This window comes from Carassius gibelio, chromosome A14, assembly GCF_023724105.1.
Source record: "Carassius gibelio isolate Cgi1373 ecotype wild population from Czech Republic chromosome A14, carGib1.2-hapl.c, whole genome shotgun sequence".
Classification (NCBI taxonomy): Eukaryota; Metazoa; Chordata; class Actinopteri; order Cypriniformes; family Cyprinidae; genus Carassius; species Carassius gibelio.
The window spans coordinates 14,456,635-14,481,422 of NC_068384.1; the positions used below are offsets into that span (position 1 = coordinate 14,456,635).

Genomic DNA, 24,788 nt, shown 5'->3' on the forward strand with positions numbered 1-24,788 from the left:
ATTTCAGTGTACAAATGTTATGATTTGTATTTGCGTCAGTGGATGTCCATCTGGTTTGCATTAGCAGGCAACATGCCATTCAGCTGAAATTAAACACAACTGCAATTAGAAAATTATATATGATGTAATCTTTAGAAGATTAGAGCGCAGTTTGAGTTTTTCTTTTGTGATTTTGCTCCCTGGGGTTCCGGCTCGGTGACGTTAAACCAAACTGAAGCTGGTCTGCTCCCTTATTACTGCTCCCTTATTAGACATTTATTACTTTTTGCGTATGACTCTGAAGGTTAGAGACCCCATCAAATTAAAGTTAGAGTTGTGTGGCTTTTAGTCAATGTCTTCTAGCTTTGAGGCCATCTACATGCTAGTGTGCTCTTAAAAGCTGACTTAATCCAATTTATTGAAGATATAAGAGTATAAAGTATTTCTTCTTGAAGCAAAACAGACCTTAAATGTTGATGATTTGGTTTAGAAATAAGTCTTTTACACTCAATCCTGCTTGTAGTTGATAAAAAATGCAAACAAATAAATAAATGCAAAAACAGTAATATTGTGAAATATTATTACAATTTAAATTAAGTTTTTTAATTTAATATATTTTCAAATGTAATTTTTTTCCTGTTATGCAAAGCTGAAGATGATCCTATTGTATTTTATTAATGCTGAAATTGGTTATATTGTTTAATATTTTTGTGGAAACCATTTTTTTTTTTTTTTTGGATTCTTGATGAATAAAAAGTTAATAAGAACAGCTTTTGTTTGAAATATAAATATTTTATAACACTAGAAATATCTTTACTGTCACTTTTGATCAATTTAATTCATCCTTGGAAAAAAAAGTATTAAACGTGTGTGTGTGTGTGTCGGTGATCGGGATCGGAAGATTTTTTTTGTGATCGGCCTCAAAAGTCCTGATCAGAGCACTTCCAATTTATATTATATTATATTATATTATATTATATTATATTATATTATATTATATTATATTATATTATATTATATTATATTATATTATATTATATTTGTGAGGCCAGTCACAGAAAGATCTGCCGATCCGATCACCGATACCGATATTTTTATGGAATTATAAAAACGTAACTTTATAAAACTGAACGTAACTTTTTCAGAAACTAATAAAAATATGCCATTACAAAAGAAGTAAAATACAATGAAAATGAAAAAAATGAACTCAATTCATTGCACAAATTGAACAGGCTCTTTAAAAATACTTCATTCTTTGTTAATGTTTTTCAAAGATTCGTTTTCGCTAATCGTGGATTCTGAATGCATTACCGCATATTTTTTTTTTTTTTTGCGGGTGATTATTGTCATTCACAAGGAGGAAGATGATGCCGCTCCGTGTCTCTTCTGAGAGCTCATCATTCCAATATGTGCACCATTGAGTCTCGTCTGTACTTCCAGTTCAGAGAGGACCTGTCCATCAAAAGCTCACTATCCAATCAGAGTAGATCACTCTTAACCCCGCCCCCACGAGAGGTTTGTGTCAAAACACCAACTGAGAAAACTGCGAAGCATAAGCGAAATCTGTGGCAATGCATTCAGAATGCACAAATATTCATTGTGTTTTTCTTCTTTTGTAATGGCATACTTTTGATAGTTTCTGAAAAAGTTACGTTCAGTTTTATAAATTTAATTATATTATAATTCCATATATTTTAGTCCATGTGTGTTTAGTTTAGTAGTCCATGTGTGGTGCAGAAGCAGCATGGACTGTGGTTTCACACAGGAGTCTGCTCCTGATCTGTGGCTGTTTACTACGTTAACAACATTTATCCATTAGTTTGATTTTAAATCCAAACAATGTTACTCAAAATGCTTTTTCAACATTGTGATTTTTTTTTTTTACACTGTACAGTAATACAGGCTTTCAACAATTATTAAATGCTTTTTACTTTTGCATTTACTTTTAGATTTATATATTAAGTTGCATAAGCAAAACATTTAAACTACTTTTCTTACTTTATCACAAACATTCTAAATTAAAACAGATCTACTGCCTTTTCTTTTGCATTTAAATCTTTATTGCAAGTAATCCTGTGGTTCATAAAGAATTTTAAGAACTTTATAATATTTGCCTTGTTTATTTAAAAGTGCTCTTTTCCTGTAAACCAAGCCAAAAAGCCATAGCCTATGTGTTGGCTGTGAAACACAGTAGACTATAATTATATGCATTTATGGTGTAATTACTAAATTTTTGTGTCAATGCATGTTCATATTTACCGCAAACAATGTGCTTTTACTTTAGTTCAGCGCATGCAGCACATGGTGTGGAAACAATTGTCTCACAGAAACTTGTTTAAATTACTTTATCAGTTATTTAATGAATACATATGAATTGTTCCTTACCTTCAGCATTATGATTATTTCACCTGTGTCGGACAGAGACTGAGACGGTGCCGCGTTTTCAAGATTACTGGTTGTCAATTTAATAATTCACTGCAGGCACTTAAAATTTTATTGATGTTCGTAGATTTTTTTTTTTTTTTTTTTTTATGACATGTCACATGTTGGTCCATTCCTCTTAGAATATAGCACACAAGTAAATGATAAGTTATGATATATTAAATTATATATTGTTTGTTGTTTGCTTTGAGCTTGATAGCTCGTTACCATGAACAGTCATTGTAAGAAGTTCCTTAAAAAAAAAAGGAACTGTTTCCCAAGGGAGAGAAAAAAAGTGTAGTTTTGAAACATGGGAGTGAGTAAACAATGACATAATTTTCACTTTTGGCAGTAAAAAAAAAAAAAAAAAAAAAAAAACGATTACTGATCATATTCCCAAAGTTTCTGGCCAAACAACAAGTTTGTCTTTATAGATATTTGTTTTTTGGGGGGCTTGTTAATATGACTGTTGCTGCTCTAGGAGACCTCTGAAGACGGTTTGGTTTAAAGATTGGCTCCTACATCCAAGATATTTATGGCTCACTCGTTTCAGCTGACGCAATTGCACAGAGGCCCAGAGTCTTACAGCCCCCCATAAGGAAATGGAAAGTGAAATGCAGCAGTGATTTTAAGGGTCAGTACAAGGGGGGTCTTTAGGATCACCACTTGAACTTTCAGCAACATCGAGGACAATAGGACAGGCCACTGTGTGTCTGGAAGAAAGAAAATTGTAAACGGGCCATGATTTTAAAGACTGTTTAGCATCAGATATCCGAGACATGCTTATACATTTTTTTTTTTATTGTTGATTGTGACCCATATCATCCGTCTTAAACATCTAAAATGGATAACCTCCTAATTTTTAGCTGTTTATACAAGTTTATTTTCTTGTGTCGTCCTGTATATTGATGTCAGAAGGTTTAAGATTTCTCAACTCGTCCCCCTTCGACTTGTAAAATGTCTTAGCGCAGCTCTTTACTGCCACCAGAATCAAGTCAAGGAACAGCTGGGCTCTGAACTTGAGCCAGGAACACAGGTGGTCGTGTCCATCAGCTTTATCTGTATAAACAACCATACACATTTCCCTTGTCTTCTTTCCTGCTCCTTTGTGTCTCTGCATTTATTTATTTATTTATTTATTTATTTATTTATTTATTTATTTATTTATTTATTTATTTTCTGTTGTGCCTATGTTGTGTTTACTTTTGAAGTGATAGTTAATTTTTTTGTTTGCCATAGACCACAAATGGATGTTAGGCAAGATATTGCAATAGTCTCTCATTGCAAGTGAATAGTATGCAAAGTGTTTGTTTGTTTTTTTTATGTATTTTTTTGTAACTTAAAGCTCCCTGGTCTCTATTCGCTTCCACTGAATGTAAAAGAGCAGTGTCAACATTCTGCTTTTCTTACTTTTATTTGTATTTTCTTTCTTTTAAATAACATGATGTAGGGCTATAATACTGAATTTGCAATTTTGACCTGTCAATTTGCAAAGGCTGCATGGAGTGAAGCAGGACATGTTTATTATTATTATTATTATTATTCCTTTTTTTTTATTTAAACGTTCAGGCAGCTCAATTTGGGTTGCTTATAACCGTTTTGTAAACAACATGCACCATCCATCTTCCCAAACTTTTGAAAAGCATCTATGACCAGACTGTTGAAGACAAAAGAAGATTTGTGAGAAGCTTTTTCAGTTGTACGATAAATCAAATATAATAAATGTCATAAATATAATCATTCTTCTTTTACAGTGAAATATTACAACAGTTATATTCCTTATTTTGTTTTATTATTACTGTAATAATATTGATATGTAATTGCAACAGTTTTGGCTAAATTGTGCAGCTCTACAAACAAGCATAGAAAACCTTTTTAAATGCCTTTTAAATCACAATTTTTAACAGGAAAATCACAATTAGGCTTTTTCTCGAAGTGGTTCAAGACTAACAATGTTGACAAAATGTTGATTTCGGTTTAAACTCTGCCTTTAGGACCTCTTTTGGTCTGGTCTGTTTCCTGTATGCTTCCCAGAGTGCTACACCTGGTGGAGGGCTTTCTGCGGGTTTGTTATTCAGACCCAGCCATTTCCTCATGATGTCCTCTCGACGTCACAATCCTTCTTATGTTTCATAAATATTTGCATGGTCTCAAACGGGCTGTCGAGTTCAGAGGCAGGAGGACAATAACTTTTGTTCTCTTCCCCTCGTGCAATCCAACTCCAGGTTTCTATTTAGAGCTCAGCAGAGAAGACTTGTAAATGTTTGTTGAAGTGAATAGCAGGCAGCCGAGACAGGAAATGTGGTAGAACTTGGAGAATGGAGGGATAGGGAGCCTGAAATGTCCAGGGCAGATGTTGAAGGTCTGAGTACAGCTTTATATAGACATGAGGATAGACCATGTGCATTGCATTCAAATGCATGCCAACAGCAAAAGCTGGATCTCATTAGGGTGTTACCACCAAATGTCTTATTATGTTATTACACACACTGAGTGCTGTTAATGATGCACAGCATTTAGCATTTTGAGTTGCTTTTATTTGTTGCCAAATGTGGTGATGCTGTTGGAGTCCACAGGGTCAAGGTTTCTAATAGTCTTGTTAACCCTGCTGGTAGATGTCAAAACTACACCATCTGTTTTTTTAAGCATCTTTCTCCATCGATGGCCATATGAAAACAAAGCAGATGCAGTTCAAATGAATCTGAATGCTGAGAGACATTCTCCCTGTTTGGGTCAAGGAAACCTCATAAGTGTACCTTTTAGCTTTAGTGTGGGACTCTGCACTTTCCTATTTACCATTTCTGTGGGAGTTTTGAGCAAAGTTTCCTCATAAATGTTTAATAGCCAACGGAAGTCTTGCTGAACTGCTTGCCAGATCAGCAATAGGTCAGAAAATTCCTCCCAAATTCTGCAGAGCTCACATGGTTTGGAAAGAATGTGCACAGATTTTTTTTTATGGCTGATCAGTTTGGCAGGATCTTGGGTCTGGCTTGTGTATGTCATTCAAGTTGTTCACACTTTGCTCTTTAGTAACCTGAAACGGTCACTGCTGTTATTTTCCTAGAAAAAGGCAGACTAAGCCTCCGAATTTCACATTTTGGTTTTGTTATTCTAATAGTGAACGAGCGATAACCCTAAATTTGGGACTTTTGTGCTTCTTTAGCAGAAGTCAATGACAGAAGTGAATGTGACTCATGCGTTCCTAGACATGACGCACAGAATGTAATTTCCCCTTCATATTGTACACCGAGTCCAGAGACGGCAGTAGAACCATTTTCTACATTCCAAAATTTGGATGTTCATTTCCATGTAACACCGGCTCTTGAATAATTCCCTATTCTCTTCACTTTCCCTTTTGGACAATGGTTCAGGCTTTTTTCTGAGTGATTTAAATGCTGTGGTTTATTTCATTGCCAAGTTGGTCTTCTCTGAAAACGAAGCACAGTAAGACTGTAAACGTCGATGCTGCATCAAAGTTCTGGATTATTTTAGACTGGCTTTTCTTTTTTTTAAGATGAAGGGTTTATTGTGTTTAGAATTACATAGTGAGTTCTTTGTCCATGCTGTAGACTTGACTTCCTCTCAGGTGTGTCTATTCTTGTGCGGTTGGGTTTGATTGATTGGAAGGTGCTACTTTGTTCACTGCAGTGGAATTTAGATGGATTTGAATAGTTGAATAGCTCCGCATCAGGTGTGGTTGGCTAATATCCATTTTTAGTTGATATTGCTTTTAAATCTAATGCTTTTCATTTACTTAAGCTGATGCAACTAAATAGTTTTTGAATGCTTGTAAAGTAATGTTCTTTTCTTGATTAAATAGTGACAAAGGACTTGACAGAGCAGGTTTGCAGGTTCAGAGAAATGTTCCATCTTCTCGTTTGCTGGTGGCCTACATACGCAGAATCTGGGTCAGGATTCAGAATCTAGGTCAAATCATAATAAATTCAGCTGCTTTTAGATATCAGATAAATTAGTTTATTTCTTTTGGATATTCATATTAGTGGTGTTGATGCAAGCATCTCTATTGCTATAGTTAATACTTGGGTTAGAAGAAGAATTAAGCTAACTTTATGTATTAAACTTTAATAACTTGCTCTGCACAATGCTACCAGCATTCATTTATATGCTAATATGGTTTGATTAATATTTAAAATAAATTAGGTTTTATTTTTAAATTTTCGGTTTTCATTAGAATTTATTTCTTTAGTAGTTTTCTCATACATATGTTAAATTGACAAATTCTGATTTGGCCAGAAATATAATCAGTAATAATATAATATAAATAATATAATCAGGGAATATAATCAGTAATCATGTGTTTTTTTTTTTTTTTTTTTTTTTTGTAGTAGTAGTTTATATTTAATTGTCTTTCCAGTTTTATATATTTATTTGAGTTTTGGTTAATTTCAATTATTTGAGTAGGAGACATTTCAAAATGTTCATTTAAGATTTTATTTTTATCTAACATTTATAATTAATTTCTCTTTTGTTTCAATATTTTAGTGATAGTCTATTTTATATAAATTCGATATAAATTTTAATGATGCATGCAACAGAAAGAAATTATACCTATAATTAAGCAGCTTATTGAGAAGATGTATGCTGTCACTTTAAGCTATGAGACTTAAAATTTCAACTTGACAGATGAGAAAACGATCTAAACATTTCTATGTATGTACATACTGTAGGAGTGAGATGAGCCGTGTGTTGAGACCCAAATAGTCATAAAGACTTGGAAGTGAACACTTTTGGCTTTGGCCATTAAGCAACCACATAGTAACTACCCATAACACCTCAGCAACCACACAACATTGTGCTTTATTTTAGAGTACCCTGGCAACCACTCACACAACACCCCTGTATTTGTGTATGCTCTCAGCACCGCTCATATTTTCTTCAAAAAATGAAAAAATCTGGTTTAGATTTGAAATGTTTGTAGTTAGTCATCTCATGACATTTCATTACATACAGACTGACTAATGTTTGTTCTCTGTGGCTGTTTTAGCTGACCCCAGGCGGTAAGGCGGCCCAGGCCGGAGTGGGTGTTGGAGATTGGTTGGTGTCCATCTCTGATGCCAATGCAGAGGAGATGACCCATGTGGAGGCACAGAACAAGATCAGAGCCGCAACCGACTCCCTCGCTCTCACTTTGAGCAGGTACACACACACACACACACACACACACACACTTACTCATCGTCTTTCATCATCTCCTTACAGTTTCAGTATCACATGAAGGGAGAAAGGATGTCTTTACAGGAAATTGAGTTCTCTGGTTAATACATCATTGTTAACCCTTTTATTATAGTCTTGAAAAACATACAGTGATTTTTATAACAGATGGTACATTATAAACATCAAAACAAAGATACTCAGACATTTACAATTGTGATGGCATCAAAGAGCCTTGGAGCAGATTTCTGAGCTTTGAAAAAAAAAAAAGACTTCCCTGACACAATTTACTTTAGTTATTAGATTAATAGTATTTTTGTACAGTTAATAGTATTTTGGTACTCCTGCTAATGTCATTTAGAGAGCACCAGCCAGCCCAGAAGTAAAAATCCCATCCATTTTCTGTTTTTGTTAACTAAAATGATTTTTTTATTTATTTTTCTAATTGAAATGAAATAAAATCTAAAAATATCAGATAAAAACCTTAAACTTAAAAAGTGAACTAAAATTAGAAATGTTCATTAGGGTTAGACTTACCTTAACCCTAACCCAGCAGTTCTCAGTTCCAGTCCTCACGCCCCACTGTTCTGTTCCCCTTTCTGTACATTTCTTTTAGCACTTCAGATGTTTGTTCTATTCGAACATAAGTGCCCTGCGAAGTGGACATCACAGGATATTCCGCCTTGATTCCAGTTCGAAGCGAATGTATATGTTCCAATCAAAGTGCATTGAAGTGTGCTAGACGTGAATTTAAATTGTATTGATTTACAGAGGTATATGATGTCACACTTGTCCGTGTGTAAAGACGCTGCGCAGCACAAATCAGTGAATTAATGTTATATGAATATATGTTATAAGAATAAGGAGAAAGAACAGCTTAGTTTGGAAGAGTATGGCAGTAGCAATGCCAAGATCATAGGTTTGATTGTCAAGGAACAACAAACTGTTGCAATGTAAGTCTGCTGTGGGCAAAACATCTGCCAAATGCAGAAATTTAAAATGAATGGGAAAAATATTTCAAAACCAAGGGCACTTAAAAACTGGGCTGTCTCACTGTTGTCATATTTTAGCTACTAATTGTCTTTTTTTTTTTTTTTACTTTTAAACAGTTCCTTATTTCCTTATTTAATTTAAACTAGTTTGGCTCAAAACGGTGTCTAGAGAGCTGATCTAACAGGCAGTAACATGACTCCAAATGAAAATGTCTTTTACTTGTTGCTATAGCAACCATGCTGATAACTTGGCATGGTACCTTGTGTGGCATCAAAGCAGAATTAAATGGCCTCTAGATCTTCAGGCCTCTTGTTTTGTGCAGACAGATTTTAAGGCAGGTATTTAAAACCTTTAAGTGTGGCGTAATAAAATGGCTCAGACGACCCTGGGCTAAAGGCAGAGCAGATAATTGGAGAGAGAGTGGTTACTCCGTGACTTTAGCTGACCTTCTCTTTTCAGCACAGAGATGGGAAACCTCCAATGCCTCGGGACGCAATTCTGAAACCGCTTACATTGCACTCCTTTTTGGAAACTGCCAAAAAAGGAAAGTTTGAAATGGGCCTTATACTGCCCTCAGACAGAATTTAAGCTACTGGTAGAAAAAGACTAATGTCTGTGGTTAAAAGATGAGTAATGGGGAAGATGAGCGTAGTTGCAGAGTGACAGATGCACTCCTTCCTGCTCTGTCATTAGGCCGTCTCTGTGATCAACACAAAAAGACGAAGAGCCTGTGTAATGGTCCAAACCACAGTTATAAAAATGGTTTTCTGCCTTTTTTGGGTGTGCGAGAATTGTTTATATGTCATCACATAGGTAAGCGCTTGTAGCTGTTAGTAATGGCCTGTTTAAGTGAAGAGGGATAAAAACATGCTTGAGTTATGAGAAATACGCCTCCCTTGATAAAACAGGCCTCATATATGCATGACTCCAGTGTTTATATGTAAAACTTTTGTCTCTTTGAACTGGCAAATCTCCTGAAGAAGTGTCAAGGCGAAGTCATATAAAAACTTGCAGAAAATGCATCCTTTTAACCTATATAGAATCTGTGATTTATGATTATTCTTGTATTATTTATTTTTTGGGGGTGAGGTATGACCCGGTCATATCTTACTGAGATTGGCTTTGATATAAGGGCTGTTTCAGGTCAAAGAGGGGTTGTGATTTTCTTTATATAATGTCCTCTGGAATGAGGGAGGACTTCAATGTGGTCGGTTCGGTCAGAAAATGCTCCAGATTCTTCAGAGCGCTCTCTGTCACAGGCCACATCTTTGGAATGCTGGGAGAACGAATGAGCTGATTGGAGGGGTGAATGAGAGTGGGCGTGTCTTCATGAGTCCTATCACCAATGGTTAGATGATGTCATTTTTTTGTGGTGTTTGTTGTGACATAACTGTGCAAACATCTGTGTATCAAAGTTCATAATTACCCCTTTGCCCAGTACGCTGATAGATAACTAGTGTCTTGACTATTGTTTTGGGAGCTTTGGTTGTCAGACATGTCAGTGTGTCTCTCTGTTGTTGTCCATCACAGATAAATTACAGTGTTTGCGTCCCATGGAAAGGCATGCTTGAAGACAAACGTCTGAGCATGTCTGTATTTATTCCCCAATATACTTTTATCACAGAGGGTGGTGTCCTTTTTGGTATACATGGCATTTGATAGCCATTTGGGCAACCTCTTCAACTGTGGTTTGCAGTGGTTCTTTGAAGCACACAATCTTATTTTGTCTTTGTTGCAAGACGTGTATTTAAATTGTATTGATATACAGAGGTATATGATGTCACACTTCTCCATGTGTGCAGAAAGACGTATTGCAACGCAAATCCGTGAATGTATGTTCCGAAGTGAAGTAAACTTCAACAGATTTCCCCTGCTCAGGGAGCAGTAAACACTGTGTAGAGACCATGGCAATCGGAACACAGTTCATGCACGGAGCTCACTTCTAACAAGCTGATTATCTGAATCAGGTTTGTTAACAAAGAGAGACACACAATATGTGCAGAGCAGTGGGGCGCGAGGACTGGAATTGAGAACCACTGCTCTAGAACACTGTCCTAGTTTGCCCTTTCTGTGTGCTTTAGTCAATGTTTGTTTTAAAGAATTAAATTGAATTAGAAATCAGAATGGATTTGCCTCAGTGTGTTTGTCTTCATAATCTTGTCAAAAGGCAATATCTTGCTTTTGGCTGGGAAATGGGTTTCCTGATTGGCTAACATTATGTAGGCTGCACAGTCTGTTTACTAATAAACAGATGTTTAGGCTTAATCTACTGTTGCTATTTTGCAATGGATGTAAAATGATGTGCACATTCAGTTTTATGTTGATTTTAAGCATATTAGTTGTGAAGATTTTCATCTTTGTTAAGAAAGTGAAGAAAAGTATAATGCATTTTAGGAAAACTTTGTATGGCTTGCTTATTAATTAATTAATTAATTCATTAATTTATTAATTAATTACCTACCTAACTTTCAGGAAAATCGATTGCTTATTGAGCATAGAAACTATAGTGAAGCTGTATATTGGGTCTATATGTTGTCAGTTGAACTGGATACTGTTCATTTCCGGTGGCATTTCCTGGAACAGATAACTCTTGTAAAACAGACTGATTGTGCTGTTTTCCTCTATATCTGTAAGCAGGCCACTGTGCAAGAGGACACCCTTGCTGTCACAGGAAGTGGTGTATTGGCACAGGAAGTGCAGACTCATGGGGAGTTACTAATGGAATGCAGCTATTTTTCCAGCCTAGTCCAGCCTAGTCAAACTAACCTAGATGGTCCAGTTTAAGGCAGAAGTTCCTGAATACAATGCTTATCTTGAGTACAGTGATAGTATTGGTCTGTACACGGTAACATACATGGTAATACCGTGGTACTTTGATATCTGGGTCACATAGCATTGACAGCAGTGTCTTGCAGTCTCAAATGCTGTACTTATGAAATCAGATTTATTGAGAAGCTATAAATCTGTACTTTGTACTTTTTAAAATACTTTTAAAAAATGTATTTAAGAGTGCTCAAACTTGAACCGAACTACTTTATTCAACTGCTTAATTGCTTTATTACTATGTTCAGCTATATGTAATCTTTACGTGATGCGTTAGGGGTACTTCAGAATAGCATTTGATACGTTTTTGTTCATTTGTTAATAGAAGAAGTATGATCTAAAAGGAAAAAAAATAAAAGCATATTTTAAAAAGTATTTTTAGTTTCAGTGTTTAGTGTTTATGACTTCAGTAACCAGAAATTCTCATCCAAATCTGATACATTTCTACTCCACATGTTTGAGTCCATTCAGAATAATTTAGATAGCCATCAGATATTGGTTCACATTTACAGCTGCAGCATTCCATTCAGATTTGGAGCCAGAAAGAACCAATTTGGCACAGATGTCTCTCTGTCCATTAGACTGTCCTTAGTTAACATTTTAAACATTGCAGTTAAAGGAGTAATTTTTATGAATGAGCTTAAGTGAATTCTTTCTCTACTTTTCTCTCTGCAGAGCTTTTAATCCTGCTGGAGGAGAGCAGAACGTAAGACAGTTGCCCTTTTTCTCTTGTGTCAGACAGAACTGCAAAGCTTTCGCAAGTCCACTCAACCAGCACCTGATATCTGAAGAAACACATTTTGAGGTCATCCTTGGACTTCCCATAGGAAGTTTTTTTCATTTCTTGGGATAACTTTTTCCCCAAAGTATATCTAAGTGAAATCCCACACACATAACAGACTACAAACAAAAGTGGGTCACACTTTATTTTAAGGTCCAATTCTCACTATTAACTAACCATTAACTATGACTTTTGCCTCAATTAACTCCTTAATTGCTGCTTATTAATAGTTTATAAGGTAGTTGTTAAGTTTAGGGTATTGGGTAGGATTATGGATGTCATGCATTATATGTACTTTATAAGAACTAATAAACAGCCAATATGTTAATAATAGACATGCTAATAAGCAACTACTTATTAGTGTGAATTGGACCCTATACTAAAGTGTTACCACAAAGTGCTTCATAGCTCTTTCGTAACTCATTCTCATGTAAGTTCCATGGCTCTTTTGGATTTCTTGTGCTGGTTGCCATATATTGCGGAAGTTTGGGTGGTTTGTCTGTTTGCCTGTCTGATTCAGATGTTAAAGCATCTTCCTTTTGGTCTTGCTTAAACTTTTAAACTCAGCATTTTTTGGTTTGGTTGAATTTGCATCGCCAGAAAATGCACAAACCCAGATTGATTCTACATTACCCTGTAGGCCATCTGCACATACTATAACAGCAAAAGTTCATAAACGTATAGCCTTTACATTTATATTTCTAACTGTAGAATTTAAATGCAATTTAAAGTAAATGCAAATTATAATCCTAATACATTCTTTTAATTTTATGCTTTTATAATAAATATATATATACACACACACACACACACTCACAATATGAAATGTTTAAAATTATAAATATATATATATATAATATTTTTCATTTGATATTTGACACATATGACATGTATATTTGAGTTTTTAAAGGAATGTTTAGTAAAAACACATATTAAAATGTAAAAAGAATGTTATTTTATAGTAGAATTAACAAATATTAATAATAATAATCAATTACTGATTGTTAATAACTATCAGATTTTTAACTGCCTTTAAAAAATATTTAAATGAAAGAGAAATTGAAATTGCACCCTCATGTGGCTGCAAAAGCCCATAGCACGGGTCTCTGCAACAGTGCCTGTTATAATCCTAGTCATATCAGTTATAATTTTACTTTAAATTCAGTCAAGAGCAGAGTGCAGCTGAAATCAAGGAGGAGCTTTCAGCTGTACCTTGGCCTGGTCTCAAAATAAATATTTGTGACCAGGGTGTGTTCGCACTTCTCAAACAATCCAGCTCCACTCTCAATGTGTTCTTAATTTGAAAAAAAAAATGGATTATCCAGCCCCGGAAAGGATTAAGCATTAAAAAAAAACATATCTGGGATTGTGTGTTTACCTGTGTTGCTGCTAGTGTGTGCGCATGATTTGACCTGCATGGTGTTGCATTTGCACTGTTTCTTTCTCCACACTCAGGATTCACTCGCACCTGCATCCAGTCAGCCCAAGTACTCATTTGCACCGAGCACGACCATAAACAAGATGCCGCGGCCATTCTCTGCAGCCCCTGGCAGTGCCAGCAAGGGGCCTGTCATCAAGCCGGTGTCATACGCCCCCAAGCTTAACTTCAACTCGCCGCAGCCTCACAATGGGTAGGTGACGAGCCAGCCAGGTCTCCGACCGAGACTCAGACTCATTCTGTCTTTAAAATGAGTTTTGATAACCATGGGACATGTTTAATGAGCTTAGTCCCCAATAATGAGCTCATGCAGCAATACCTGATTGGTGATAACACCTGCAGAATCTCACCGTTGTCTGGATTGTGGCTCTGAAAGTTTTGAGTTCCTACATAGTGAGGTGTGGTGGCAGGAGATTTGGGGTCAGCGAGTTCAAGAGTCTGGCCTTTAGGGGTTCTCTGGATTTATTGTGTATGCTTGGAGTAAACGGCATGGCGTTAAGCAGCTGTGTCTGTCTTCCTTGTTGGAACAGGCGGTTGCATCGCCACCCTGGTGACCAGACTGCTCTGGGATCCATTCGAACACACCGTCTTCATCTGTTTTACTCTTCGTCATCCCTATTCAGGGTCGCTCTGCACCTCTTTTCTGCCAAGGTCCAGAATTTAAACGAGCACTTTTATTTAAGATGATCAAAACACCAGATGTTAGCAGTCAAGTCCGGCAAAGTTGAAGGCAGAAAACGGTGCTGCTTTTTAACGTATATACGCGAAGGAGTCTGGTAGGTCCAAGGTTTTGATCTATCCAGGTCGAGAAGGTTAAAATCTGTCTTTAGGCCAGGACTTGATGTTGTCTGTTGCTGTTTATAGAGTCGAGACCCTCCCATAAAATCTGCTGAGCCCTCAACGTGCCGTTACTGCCCCGGTGCTGAATTACTTAATAACCTTACTTGGAAAGGCTCCTGTATGATTCCACTTTAACACAAGTTTCCTCACAAACAAATTGCATGAAGGGGGTGTTTTATTTAAATAGATGACCTCTTTGTTTTATTCAAAAGCTGAAAAAAATAAAAGAAAAAAAGACTTGAACTTCAATTGGATTGAGGGAACATTTTCTGCTAAGAACCGGAGTCGAAAAGCTCTGGAGATTCGGAGTGTAGTGGAGGGACGGAGGGTGAATCAGAGCTCGGCTGCTGGAGTGTTGTGAGTGTGTTTACGATCCAGCACTGTCTGTGTGTGTGTGTGTGTGATCTCCAGAGTACATGGAGACCTCGGCCATGTCTGTATTCTGAGCATGTTTACTGCACTGCACGACTTCAAGCTTGTTTTTACGACTGTTCACTCTGAGGGGCACTGTTGCTTGCAGTGTTTGATGCAATGATGTTTAAATTATATATAATGATGTTTAAATTAAATTAAATGATGGTTAAATTATATATAAATTCTGTTATATATACATGCAGTATTGTGAAATAATACTACTATTTAAAATAACTGTTTTCTATTCTAATATAATTTAAAATGTCATTTATTCCTGTGATTGATAAAATGTAATTTCCAGCAGCCAATATTTCAGTCTTCAGTTACACATAATTGGTGCTCTGTTATTATATTGGTTCTTCTTCTTCTTATTATTATTATTATGTATTACTGATGAAAACCAATAATTTTGCGGGAAACAATTAAAGGTTCTCCCATTTTTTTAATAGGATTATTTGAATAGGAATAAAAGAAAATAAATTTTAAAACAATGTTTTTTGTAATATTATGAATGTCTTTATTGTGACTTTATTGATCATTTTATTGCATGCTTACTGGATAAAAATAAAATAAAATAAAGGATTATTTTCCTTTTTGTACTTACTCCAACATTTGGAATCGTAGAATTACACTGTGAAAAATGAAAAGATCATATGACACTGAAGATTATGTAATGGCGTAATTAGTAATTAGAGTAATGGCGGCTGAAAATTTTGCTATAACATGAATAAATTACATTTTAAAATAAAATATAAAACCTTTTTCAAATAGGCTGTAAATTCATAAAATATAACAAATGAGATGTTTTCTAATAAAAAACAAAATGTTCTACTTGCTCAACCTTCGAATATTTAATGATTGATTGGCTAGAAATCAAAATCTCTATAAAATGATTTAATCCAGCAGTCACAAATGACTGGAAACATCATACATCATTGGTCAAAATTTTGGGAAACGTGTATTTAGGGTAATGATGGCCATTAGATCTAGTGGCTGTAATGTTTGGCTGAAGTTTCAGGGATGTTTTTAATAATAAACACACACTAAAAGAACAGAATCATTTAACTTTTGGAGGTACAGCTCATGTTTTCAAGTTTTCCATTGCGTTACTCACATAGCAAACTGTGATTGTTTTCCCCTTCTAAAACCTGCAGTTTGCTTTGTTTATCTCTGCATCACGTCTTTCTAAATGCTGTTTATTCTTCTCTGCATTTCTCTGTGATTTATTCCTAAACTATTTTCTCTCCTTTTCTTCTTCTTTTTTTTTTTTTTTTTACCTCCTTTGTCATTCTGCAGATGGAAGTTCCTGACAAGTTAGTAATTCTTTTCCTTATTCCCCCCTGTTCTGAGAACTGTGTGCAGTTATTGTTTTTGGCTGTGGAATCCCATCCCTGTGGATCTGCTTCTATCTGTTTCCATATATGTTTTTTCCTAAACTGAATTGATCATTCCCTATTCCCAAGCCTGCATTGTTGAAGTATTGGCTTTAGGAGATTTCTCAGCAGATTTCTCACATCTTAGCGGGGTCTCACTCTGTAATTATTCATTAAGGGATTGTAAATGTACAGCTTGGTTCCAATGCTGATATTTCAGACCGCAGTGGTGGAGATCAGCGGATGGCCTCCACTCACTCGGTCTAAAGCCAGGACACTGTTGTGTTCTTTGTTGTTCTGCTGCCTCTCTTTCTCTCTATTGTTATTTGTGCTCCTCTTCCTTTTTTTCTCCATCCTGTTTTTTTCTGTCTTCACTCTCCTGTTTATTAGAGGAGAAGCCTTCTATGAGGAGTTGTACTCTGAGGGGAAGTAAGTGCTTGAATGCTTGTGGCTTGAATGCACTCGCTGAAAGAACGTAGACCTGCTGCTGACCTCACTAATATAAACTCTTGCTTTTGACAACATTAGACCGTGTTTCATTGCCTTTTCACTCCGTAGTTGAACTGTATTGAAATGCGGCACTTTAGCTGGGTCATTTGAAACTATTAACAAATGTGGTCATGAACTCTCAGTGACTTCATTAGAGCATGAGGCAATGATGTGGAGTCTGAACTGAAATCACATTTCGTGGGTGTTTTGATGTATTCTTTTGTGTGCATGTAGTTCTGAATCTAATGTGTGAAAACGGGGTTTAAAATCTTTACAGATCCAGGGACCCTCACCAGACCTCTTAGCCAACCCATGGACCCTAGTATAAAAACAAAAACCTTTCATGCAGACTGTTAGCATTACTGGATTATATAGTTAAATGATACAATTAATGATTGTATGTGTCATTTAAAAAAAATAATGTTCATTATGACATTTATACAACAAGCAGATGCTTTTTTTGAAAAGTGAATTTCAATGGAGGAACATATCGTGACAGAGCCAAAAATATTAATTGTGTGAATGTCTATTACAAAGCTGGAACAGGAAACAAGCTAGAACACAATTAACATCACAACATTATAAAATATAATTCGTAATTAATCATTGAATTAATACAAATTACATGAATTATAATTAACAAAAGCGCAATTAGTTGTTAGATAAAATTGACAAATTAAATAATGAACATTGTTAATGTTCATAAATTGTTGCTTTTCATTTGTTTATTTGGTTACTTTATTTTAAAAGAAATAATGTATTTTCTTATTAATGAACTTATTTGCTTGTATTTTTTAATTTGCTTGTTTTCTTAGTAATCAAGTTAATGTAATACATTTGGCTATAATTTAATTAATAAAATAAAAGTAATTTAATGTAATAAATAAATAATAATAACTATAATTAATAAAAATAATTAATTCATAAATAATGTATAAACACAATGAACATTAATTGTAAAAAAAAAAAAAAAAAAAAAAAAAATATATATATATATATATATATATATATATATATATATATATATATATATATATATATATATATATATATATATATATATATATATATATATATAAATAAATACAAAATATATTATTAATGAAAATGATTCTCCACGGACCCCCTCAAAAACCTTTTGAAAACCATAGTGCTAAAACATTTTAGTGCTAAAACACCTTATAAAATTTACAATGCTAATCATAGTTTCTGCACCATAAAAATAGTTACTATTAGGGCTGTGAATCTTTGGCAATGCAGCAATTCGATTCGATTATGATTCATAAGTTTCCGATTCGATTCAAGAACGATTTTTGCAAATTTAGAACGATTCAATTCGATTTCGATTCACAATTAAATTCGATTCGATTCGATTATAACGATTCGATTCTGCATTCTTTAAGTGCATTCATGGGATTATTTAAATACTAAATTCTTTAAATGCTTAGTCAGGGGGCAAATTACAGTAGCATTTATGTTTAGAGAACCATAGGTCAGAAAAAAAAAAAAAAAAAAAAAAAACCTTTTGTACATTGTTAAATGCTAGTTTAATGATGCGACATGGCATACGTAAAATTGTATGTAAGCCAAGTTTGTAAAAAAGAGCTTTAAAAGTATTATGTATAAGCTAACATTTTGTCACACCAGGGGCGTAGCCATAATTTCAGAAGTGACAGAAATGTCAAATACAATCATTTTATGTATGTAGCCTATATAATAATAATAATAATAATTATTATTATTATAATTATTATTTTTTTAAATACTTTTAATTAGCTGTAATGAATCAAATACACTGCTGGACAATAATCAGTCATTTGTAATCAATATTATTTTCCTAATGGCAATTTTATGATTGTTTTATATACTAGGCTACATTTAATTAGCAATTATTTACATTTTCTGCACAGAATAAGGTAGAAAATATACTTTATAGTTTCTGTACTGTAATAAATGTCAATTAGCACTGCATCATTCATAAATTGTTTGTGGTTTTTTGGGGGCTTTTATTCAGTTTAGCTGCAGATATAACCTGGCACGTCTATGAGAGCGAGATCGCTTCTCTTTCAGTGTGAAAACGTCTTCATCTCTATTTAACTTTTCTTCTCCATCAGCGAATTATTCTGAGAGAAAACGCACCAGATGTCTGTTTGCTAATGAAACAAACACTACTTTCATGCAGCTGATTATCAGATAAATCCCGCGCTCTTATTTCAAGGTCGTTGTTAATGCTGTGGTTAATTTAAAAAGTTTCCTTCGTATAATCGGTTCATCCGCATTGTTTAAAAACATTTATCATTCAATGGATCTGTGCGTATGATTTAGACATTAGCATTAGCATAGCATTTCTGCTCCGTCCATGCAATAAATAGGCTACAGCTGTCGACGGCTCCGGTAACTCCGTAGGTAAGATGAGAGCCATTGACAAACTACAGAAAAATTAAATTTACTTCACGTTAGCATAACTGGTCACGAGTTCTATAGATCACACGTCAGCTGCGTCAGAGACGAACGGAGCGCGAGCGCAATCCTGTGACAGTCTCAGGCGGTAAACCGTGGAGCGAGTGAAGGACAGATAAGAGGCACGATTCACGATCACTCTTCAAGGTCTCCATTAATTCGTGCGTGTAGTAATTTAATGTGTACACATTTTGTAAGCATTTAATCGCTATAGAAATTGCGATTCATTCGATTCCTAGCATTTTTAATCGATTATACTGTCCAAGATCGGCGATTCACGATTCTAAAATCATTTTTCAAGATTGATGCATATGAATCGACAGGGTTTGTAATCGATGCATCGAGAAAACGTATGAATCGTTACACCCCTAGTTAATATAGATTTGTGATAGCTTGGTGCAGTACCTGCAATAAATGTTTTATTTTGTAAAAACTGTAAAACCTTGCAAAAACTTACCAAGGTAAACTTTGTTTACCTTGGTAAGTTTTTGCAAGGGAAGTAATGTAGCCCAGATTTATTTTTTTGTTTTCTTGGATCCTCATGTACTGCCTTTTCCCTCACTGTGTTTGGTGTAGTCATCGCATCCTGTGCTGCACGCATTACATGAAGCCATTTGGCGAATCCTTTTTTTTTTTTTTTTTTTTGTGGTGTGCTGTGCTGTTGTGGTGAATGAGTTGAGTTCACGAAGGACTCATGTCTCCAGGCACGGTCTGCGGGTGGAAAACATGCCCTGCTTCATCCCCAACGATCGCAGTAAGAAGAGACTGATCCAGGATACGGAGGATTGGCAGCCACGCACCGGCACCACCCAGTCTCGCTCTTTCCGAATCCTTGCCCAGCTCACAGGCACTGACTTCAGTAAGTCAGACACGTTCAGACCGCAGCCTGTCAGCACCATATACTCCTCTCAGAGCGGTTGTCTTCCTCATTTGGGCTTTTCAGCATAAGATCATCTGTGTCAATGGGTTTCTTTGGAAAGATAATTTCTCAGAGAGTCAGTATTTTGTAAAGTAATGTGGAAAAATACATTCCTAAGTAAGGGTGGGAGTTAGGTCCAAGATATTTAACCATGATATAAAACTATACATACTGTGCTACATCTCAATATGATTATTTGTGCCAGAAATCCAACCAAAAGCTTTTTTTTTTACTAATCTAGTCAAAGTAGCAATTTACTTTCCAAAACATTTATGATCTCTGGTTATTTGGAACTTAACTGACTTAGGGGCCATTCACATATCGCGTCTTTTGCCCGTGCAAGTTTGTTATTTCCAACGTAGGCGCGCGGCATGCGCGCTCATAATGGAAGCAACGTGGTCGCGACGCGCACGCGGTGCGACGCGCCCGTTTTTTCCAAGCGCGTCCGCACCGCATCGAGTTAAAAACATCTCAACTTTTCAGCTTACCGCAAGCTAACCGCGGGTCATGTGACAAGAACTAACCAATCAGCTTCATCCTTTCCCACAACAATGTTGAAAGCTCAGCTAAGATGAAGGAATAGGTGACCATAGCTGTATATGGATTGCCATTTTGAAATAAATTTAGTAGCAGGGTTTTTAGTTCGACAAATCCATTTATCCTTTGCTGAAATTTCCGCATCTTCATGGAGAGAGCACGTCATGGTTGCCTAGCAAAGGCAGGCGCCTCAGGAGTGCTTCTGCTCGAGCGCTTTGGAAAGAAGGAAAAAGCGGCGTGCCTAGCGTTTTCCACGCGTTTTTACGAGCGATATGTGAACGGCCCCTTAATTGACACATTCATGATAAAATATTTTATTTATTTTTATTTTTATTTTTTGTTTCATTTAACTTGATTTAGAGTTGATTTAGAGACATTGTTAAATAGGCGATTCACGCACACCTGCAAACTATATAACTTTTGTTCTAAAATCTATTATTATATGTAGATGGTGCTCATTGTAATTTCATGTTACCATTTGGATTAACTAATGTTAATGTACGGTAAAGTTACAGGTAGAAGCAACACATTGTAAAAAGAAAAAATGTATCAGATTATAAATCAGTATAAATGTCAAAGAAATCTTTTGTTTTTCTACTTTTTGTGAGATTTTTTTAAATTGCGTTCCAGACCAGACGTCCGGTTGATGCATTTTTAGCATCCCTGTAAATACATTTCTAGCTTCCAGCTGTTCCCATGTTCCTAAAAAAACTCCCTCACCTAAATCCCATCTTTACTTATTATAATCTTAATCTTAGTATAGGAGGGCATGAGAGCGTCCTAGAGGACCCAACCGCTGATCTGATATTGAGAGTGAGATCATAAAGAAGTGGGAAATGTTGTCTACTGTATGTATAGCTTTAAGGGTTATGGCTGAGATTTTCTCCTTCATGCCATCTAGAGACTGAGTGGCTTTGATTTGCTCTTGAGTAAGTGGTAGGAAAGAGCTGTGCAGTCAACCATTGTTGTGTCTTTTAAAAGCAGCGGTCCTCAAGTGTTTTATAGCGTTGTTCAGATATTGGCAGTGGATTTTATATTGTGTTTGTGTGTCAGATGGTGGGTCTGATCTGTATTTCTCCTGCTTCCCTCAGTGCAGGACCCGGATGATGAGAACTTGAAAAGGTCCAGGTAAAGAGCTGTGTGTGAACTTGCTAATTGAGTGCGGTTTGAAGCATTGAATCGCTGCCTCTGACATTTTACCACTCTCATTAGGAGATCACGGTGCTCAGCTCTCTGCGGAGAGATGCTGAAAATATGCTTTGATCGGCATTATGTTGTCTGATCTGTGCATTTGCAGTATAACTTCATACCCTGAGTGTTGTGTGTCTTATAATCAGACCTTCACAGAATCATGCCCTCAGATTTCTGCAGAATATTAATGCATGTCATGTATAAAATACAGTTTTATCGATAGTTTATTTCAGATATCAATTTAAATTAATAGATTTTTGATGGGAATGATGCTTTGTGTATAGGAGAAATGCAAGGGTTTATGGAGTTGCACAATGCATGAGAAATTTTGTCATCTCATAAGGCCACAAGAGCAGAGGAGTTGTTAGATTTTAAAAGGCTTTTAAGTACACTAGTTTTTAAAAGTTTGGAGTCACTAAGATTTTTTAAAGGAAATAAATACTGTCTTAAATTGATCAAAAGTGATAGTAAGCTGATCTTTTTCATTGCATGTTTTGCATTGTTTTGCATCATAGCAGGTTTTCCATTAAAAACAAGACAGAAAACGTTGGGGTAATCTCTGCAGATTCTGTCTGGGCCTGGTTTATCTACAGATCCACTGATTTTAATTAAAAAAAAATTCTGAATCCATCACTACTTACATACGTTGCATCTCTTATTCATTCTTCTTTCCTTTCTATTTTGCAGTTCTCTCAACTCAATTTGCGTTTTCTTCTTTTGTCTCTCTGTATGCATGTGCATGTGATTCTCTCCTTCTGTTTTGTTCTCACTGCTCTCCTAATTTCCTGTCTTCTTTCGTGCACTGAATGGCAGGGAAAAGTTCCTCTCTGAGATTCAGAGTCCCCGCTATGCCAGGCTGAGAGACTGGCATCACGAGAGATCCGCCCGTTCCCTCAACATCAAGTACTGAACGCTCTGCCTCCCGGGCATCAGACGGCCGAGGTGGCTGAGATGCAGTCGCTCTAGAAACAAATGCACCGCTGCAACACCGCGTGCCAGCTATGGGTGAACACCGACCCCAGCTATACCAGGACAAGAAAAATTGGGGATTGGGGGAGTTGTCAAGTTAATGAAAAAAGTCAAAAATAAAAGTAAAAAAATTGCAAAAACAAACGTGTGAAAAGAAATGCAGGCATAGTCGGAAAAACCTTGCAAACTGAGCCCTACAGTCAAGTTCCCGCTAGGAATATCTGAATGCTGTTGGTGTGACATAGTCTCTTTCAAGTGGTATCGTTTCTACAAACTGATAATCATGTTATTTTATCATTGTTGTTATTTTTGTGCTTGTTCAGAGGAGTTATCCATCATCGACTGTTACTATCGTTCCTTCTTTCTTTCTGTTTGTGTTGTGTAGCCCCCTTGTGATTCTGTGAACTTTCTTTCTCCTTTATATTTCATTCTCTTTTTTCTTTTCCTGACTGTAATTTAACATAATTCACTATTATGATGTCATCCGATCGCTGTTTCTCTGGTTCTGTCTCCAATAAGATAAAGTAATCTGTTGACTCATGTCTCTTGAGTACATAAAACATTGTGAAACTCTCTGCTGTCCTCCTTTATTCTCTTAAAGCTATGCTTGATCTCTTTTCTTCATTTCAACATTTTAAGCATTTTGTGCACTGCGGTTTCCTAGTTCTTTGGAGAAGTGATGGTAAAATTTTTTTTTTACATATTTTTTTTAAATTGTTGTTATTTAAATCCACTCCAGGCCAACTTAACCTGGTTTAAGTTGCCTTTTTCAGCAGATAGATTTTGGATTTAGATCTTGCTAGTTAAGTTAAATATTGTAAGCACTGCTTAGCCCAAGTATTATGTAAAATACTGCATTATTTTTAATAGATGGAACCATTTTATTTTGATCAAATTCTGCAGCTTCTAGATAAAATTCAGTGCAGTGCATTCTGAGATTGGCAATTTTAGTTTAGATTTCATCCAAAACAAGGTGAGAAACGAGTGTAATTTTGCTGCCTAATGTTTGGAACAGGCTTCCTGTTGTGGTTGTGGCTATGGGGCCTAAAAATATTGCCTAGGTGGGCAGCTCACTAGGATTTGGAACAGAACTGAAATGTTTTTCAGACTGGGATTTATGCAAATAAGCGATTAATTAGACATTGTGTGGAATCAGTGTGGGTAGATTCACTTTCTGTACAAATTTACGGCTAGAGATTCAATCGTTCTATATCTTGCTTTGCCCAGCTGCTCTCATTTAAAGCAGTGTTTGGAGATGAAACTTGTTTGACTTTCTCTGTATATGTGAATGACATGTTTACGCCTAGGACATCAAACCATGCATGCACACAAAATCACAAACACACATCTGGAAAGCTCATGACTGTGTCATTCTTGTGTGAAAATGTAGTTATGATGAAGTACAGGATCTGGATATGCTTATTTCATTTCATTCAGATGATGTACGATAAAAAGCTCATGAATGCTACAGCTGCAACACAAGTCTAAATCTCAAATCTGACTTCCAAGGGGGTCCCAAGGTCACATCAAATTTATTTTTAATATAAATAAGCATTAAAAGAAGCTAAAACAACTAAAAATATATTTTTAAAATTAGATTCTTAGGGGTTTATTTATTTATTTATTTTAAAACTGGATAATTCAGTAGCCTAATTTTAGAAGTGAAAAGTCATGAAAATGAATAAAATCTTAAAATGCCGTGAGAATTTATATATATATATATATATATATATATATATATATATATATATATATATATATATATATATATATATATATATATATATATATATATATATATATATATATATATATATATATTTATTCTTGTTATGCCAGGCTGTAATAAATAAAAAAAATATTGTATAAATCCGATAAATATAAAATGTGGTGTGTTTTTTTTTTTTTTTTTTTTTTTTTTTTTAAATGAAGCAAAAAACATCCATCCTTTTATTTTAATTTGCTTATAGTGACATGCCGTGAAGTATT

The 24,788-nt window shown here is 35.4% G+C and overlaps 2 protein-coding genes across 4 annotated transcripts in view; both read left to right on the plus strand.

Moving 5' to 3' along the window:
* LOC128027596 (PDZ and LIM domain protein 7-like) overlaps positions 1–24,788 on the plus strand; it is a 41,376-nt gene that overhangs the window by 8,924 nt on the left and 7,664 nt on the right. For all 3 annotated transcript variants that reach the window (XM_052615356.1, XM_052615354.1, XM_052615355.1), the window contains exons 3-5: positions 7,406–7,557; positions 12,064–12,094; positions 13,625–13,800. In XM_052615356.1, the coding sequence (XP_052471316.1) occupies positions 7,406–7,557; positions 12,064–12,094; positions 13,625–13,800 (359 nt within the window). The remainder of the gene's footprint in view (positions 1–7,405; positions 7,558–12,063; positions 12,095–13,624; positions 13,801–24,788) is intronic.
* On the plus strand, positions 14,572–23,372 carry LOC128027600 (PDZ and LIM domain protein 7-like). Its single transcript, XM_052615364.1, has 6 exons — positions 14,572–14,804; positions 16,158–16,174; positions 16,625–16,663; positions 19,888–20,042; positions 21,731–21,767; positions 22,644–23,372. The coding sequence occupies exons 2-6, from the start codon at positions 16,158–16,160 to the stop codon at positions 22,738–22,740; spliced, it is 345 nt and encodes a 114-aa protein (XP_052471324.1). The 5' UTR covers positions 14,572–14,804; the 3' UTR covers positions 22,741–23,372.

Coding starts and splice junctions, on each gene's coding strand:
- LOC128027600 (XM_052615364.1), top strand. Junction 20,043..21,730: donor GCTCACAGGCACTGACTTCA/GTAAGTCAGACA, acceptor TGCTTCCCTCAG/TGCAGGACCCGGATGATGAG. Junction 21,768..22,643: donor GAGAACTTGAAAAGGTCCAG/GTAAAGAGCTGT, acceptor ACTGAATGGCAG/GGAAAAGTTCCTCTCTGAGA.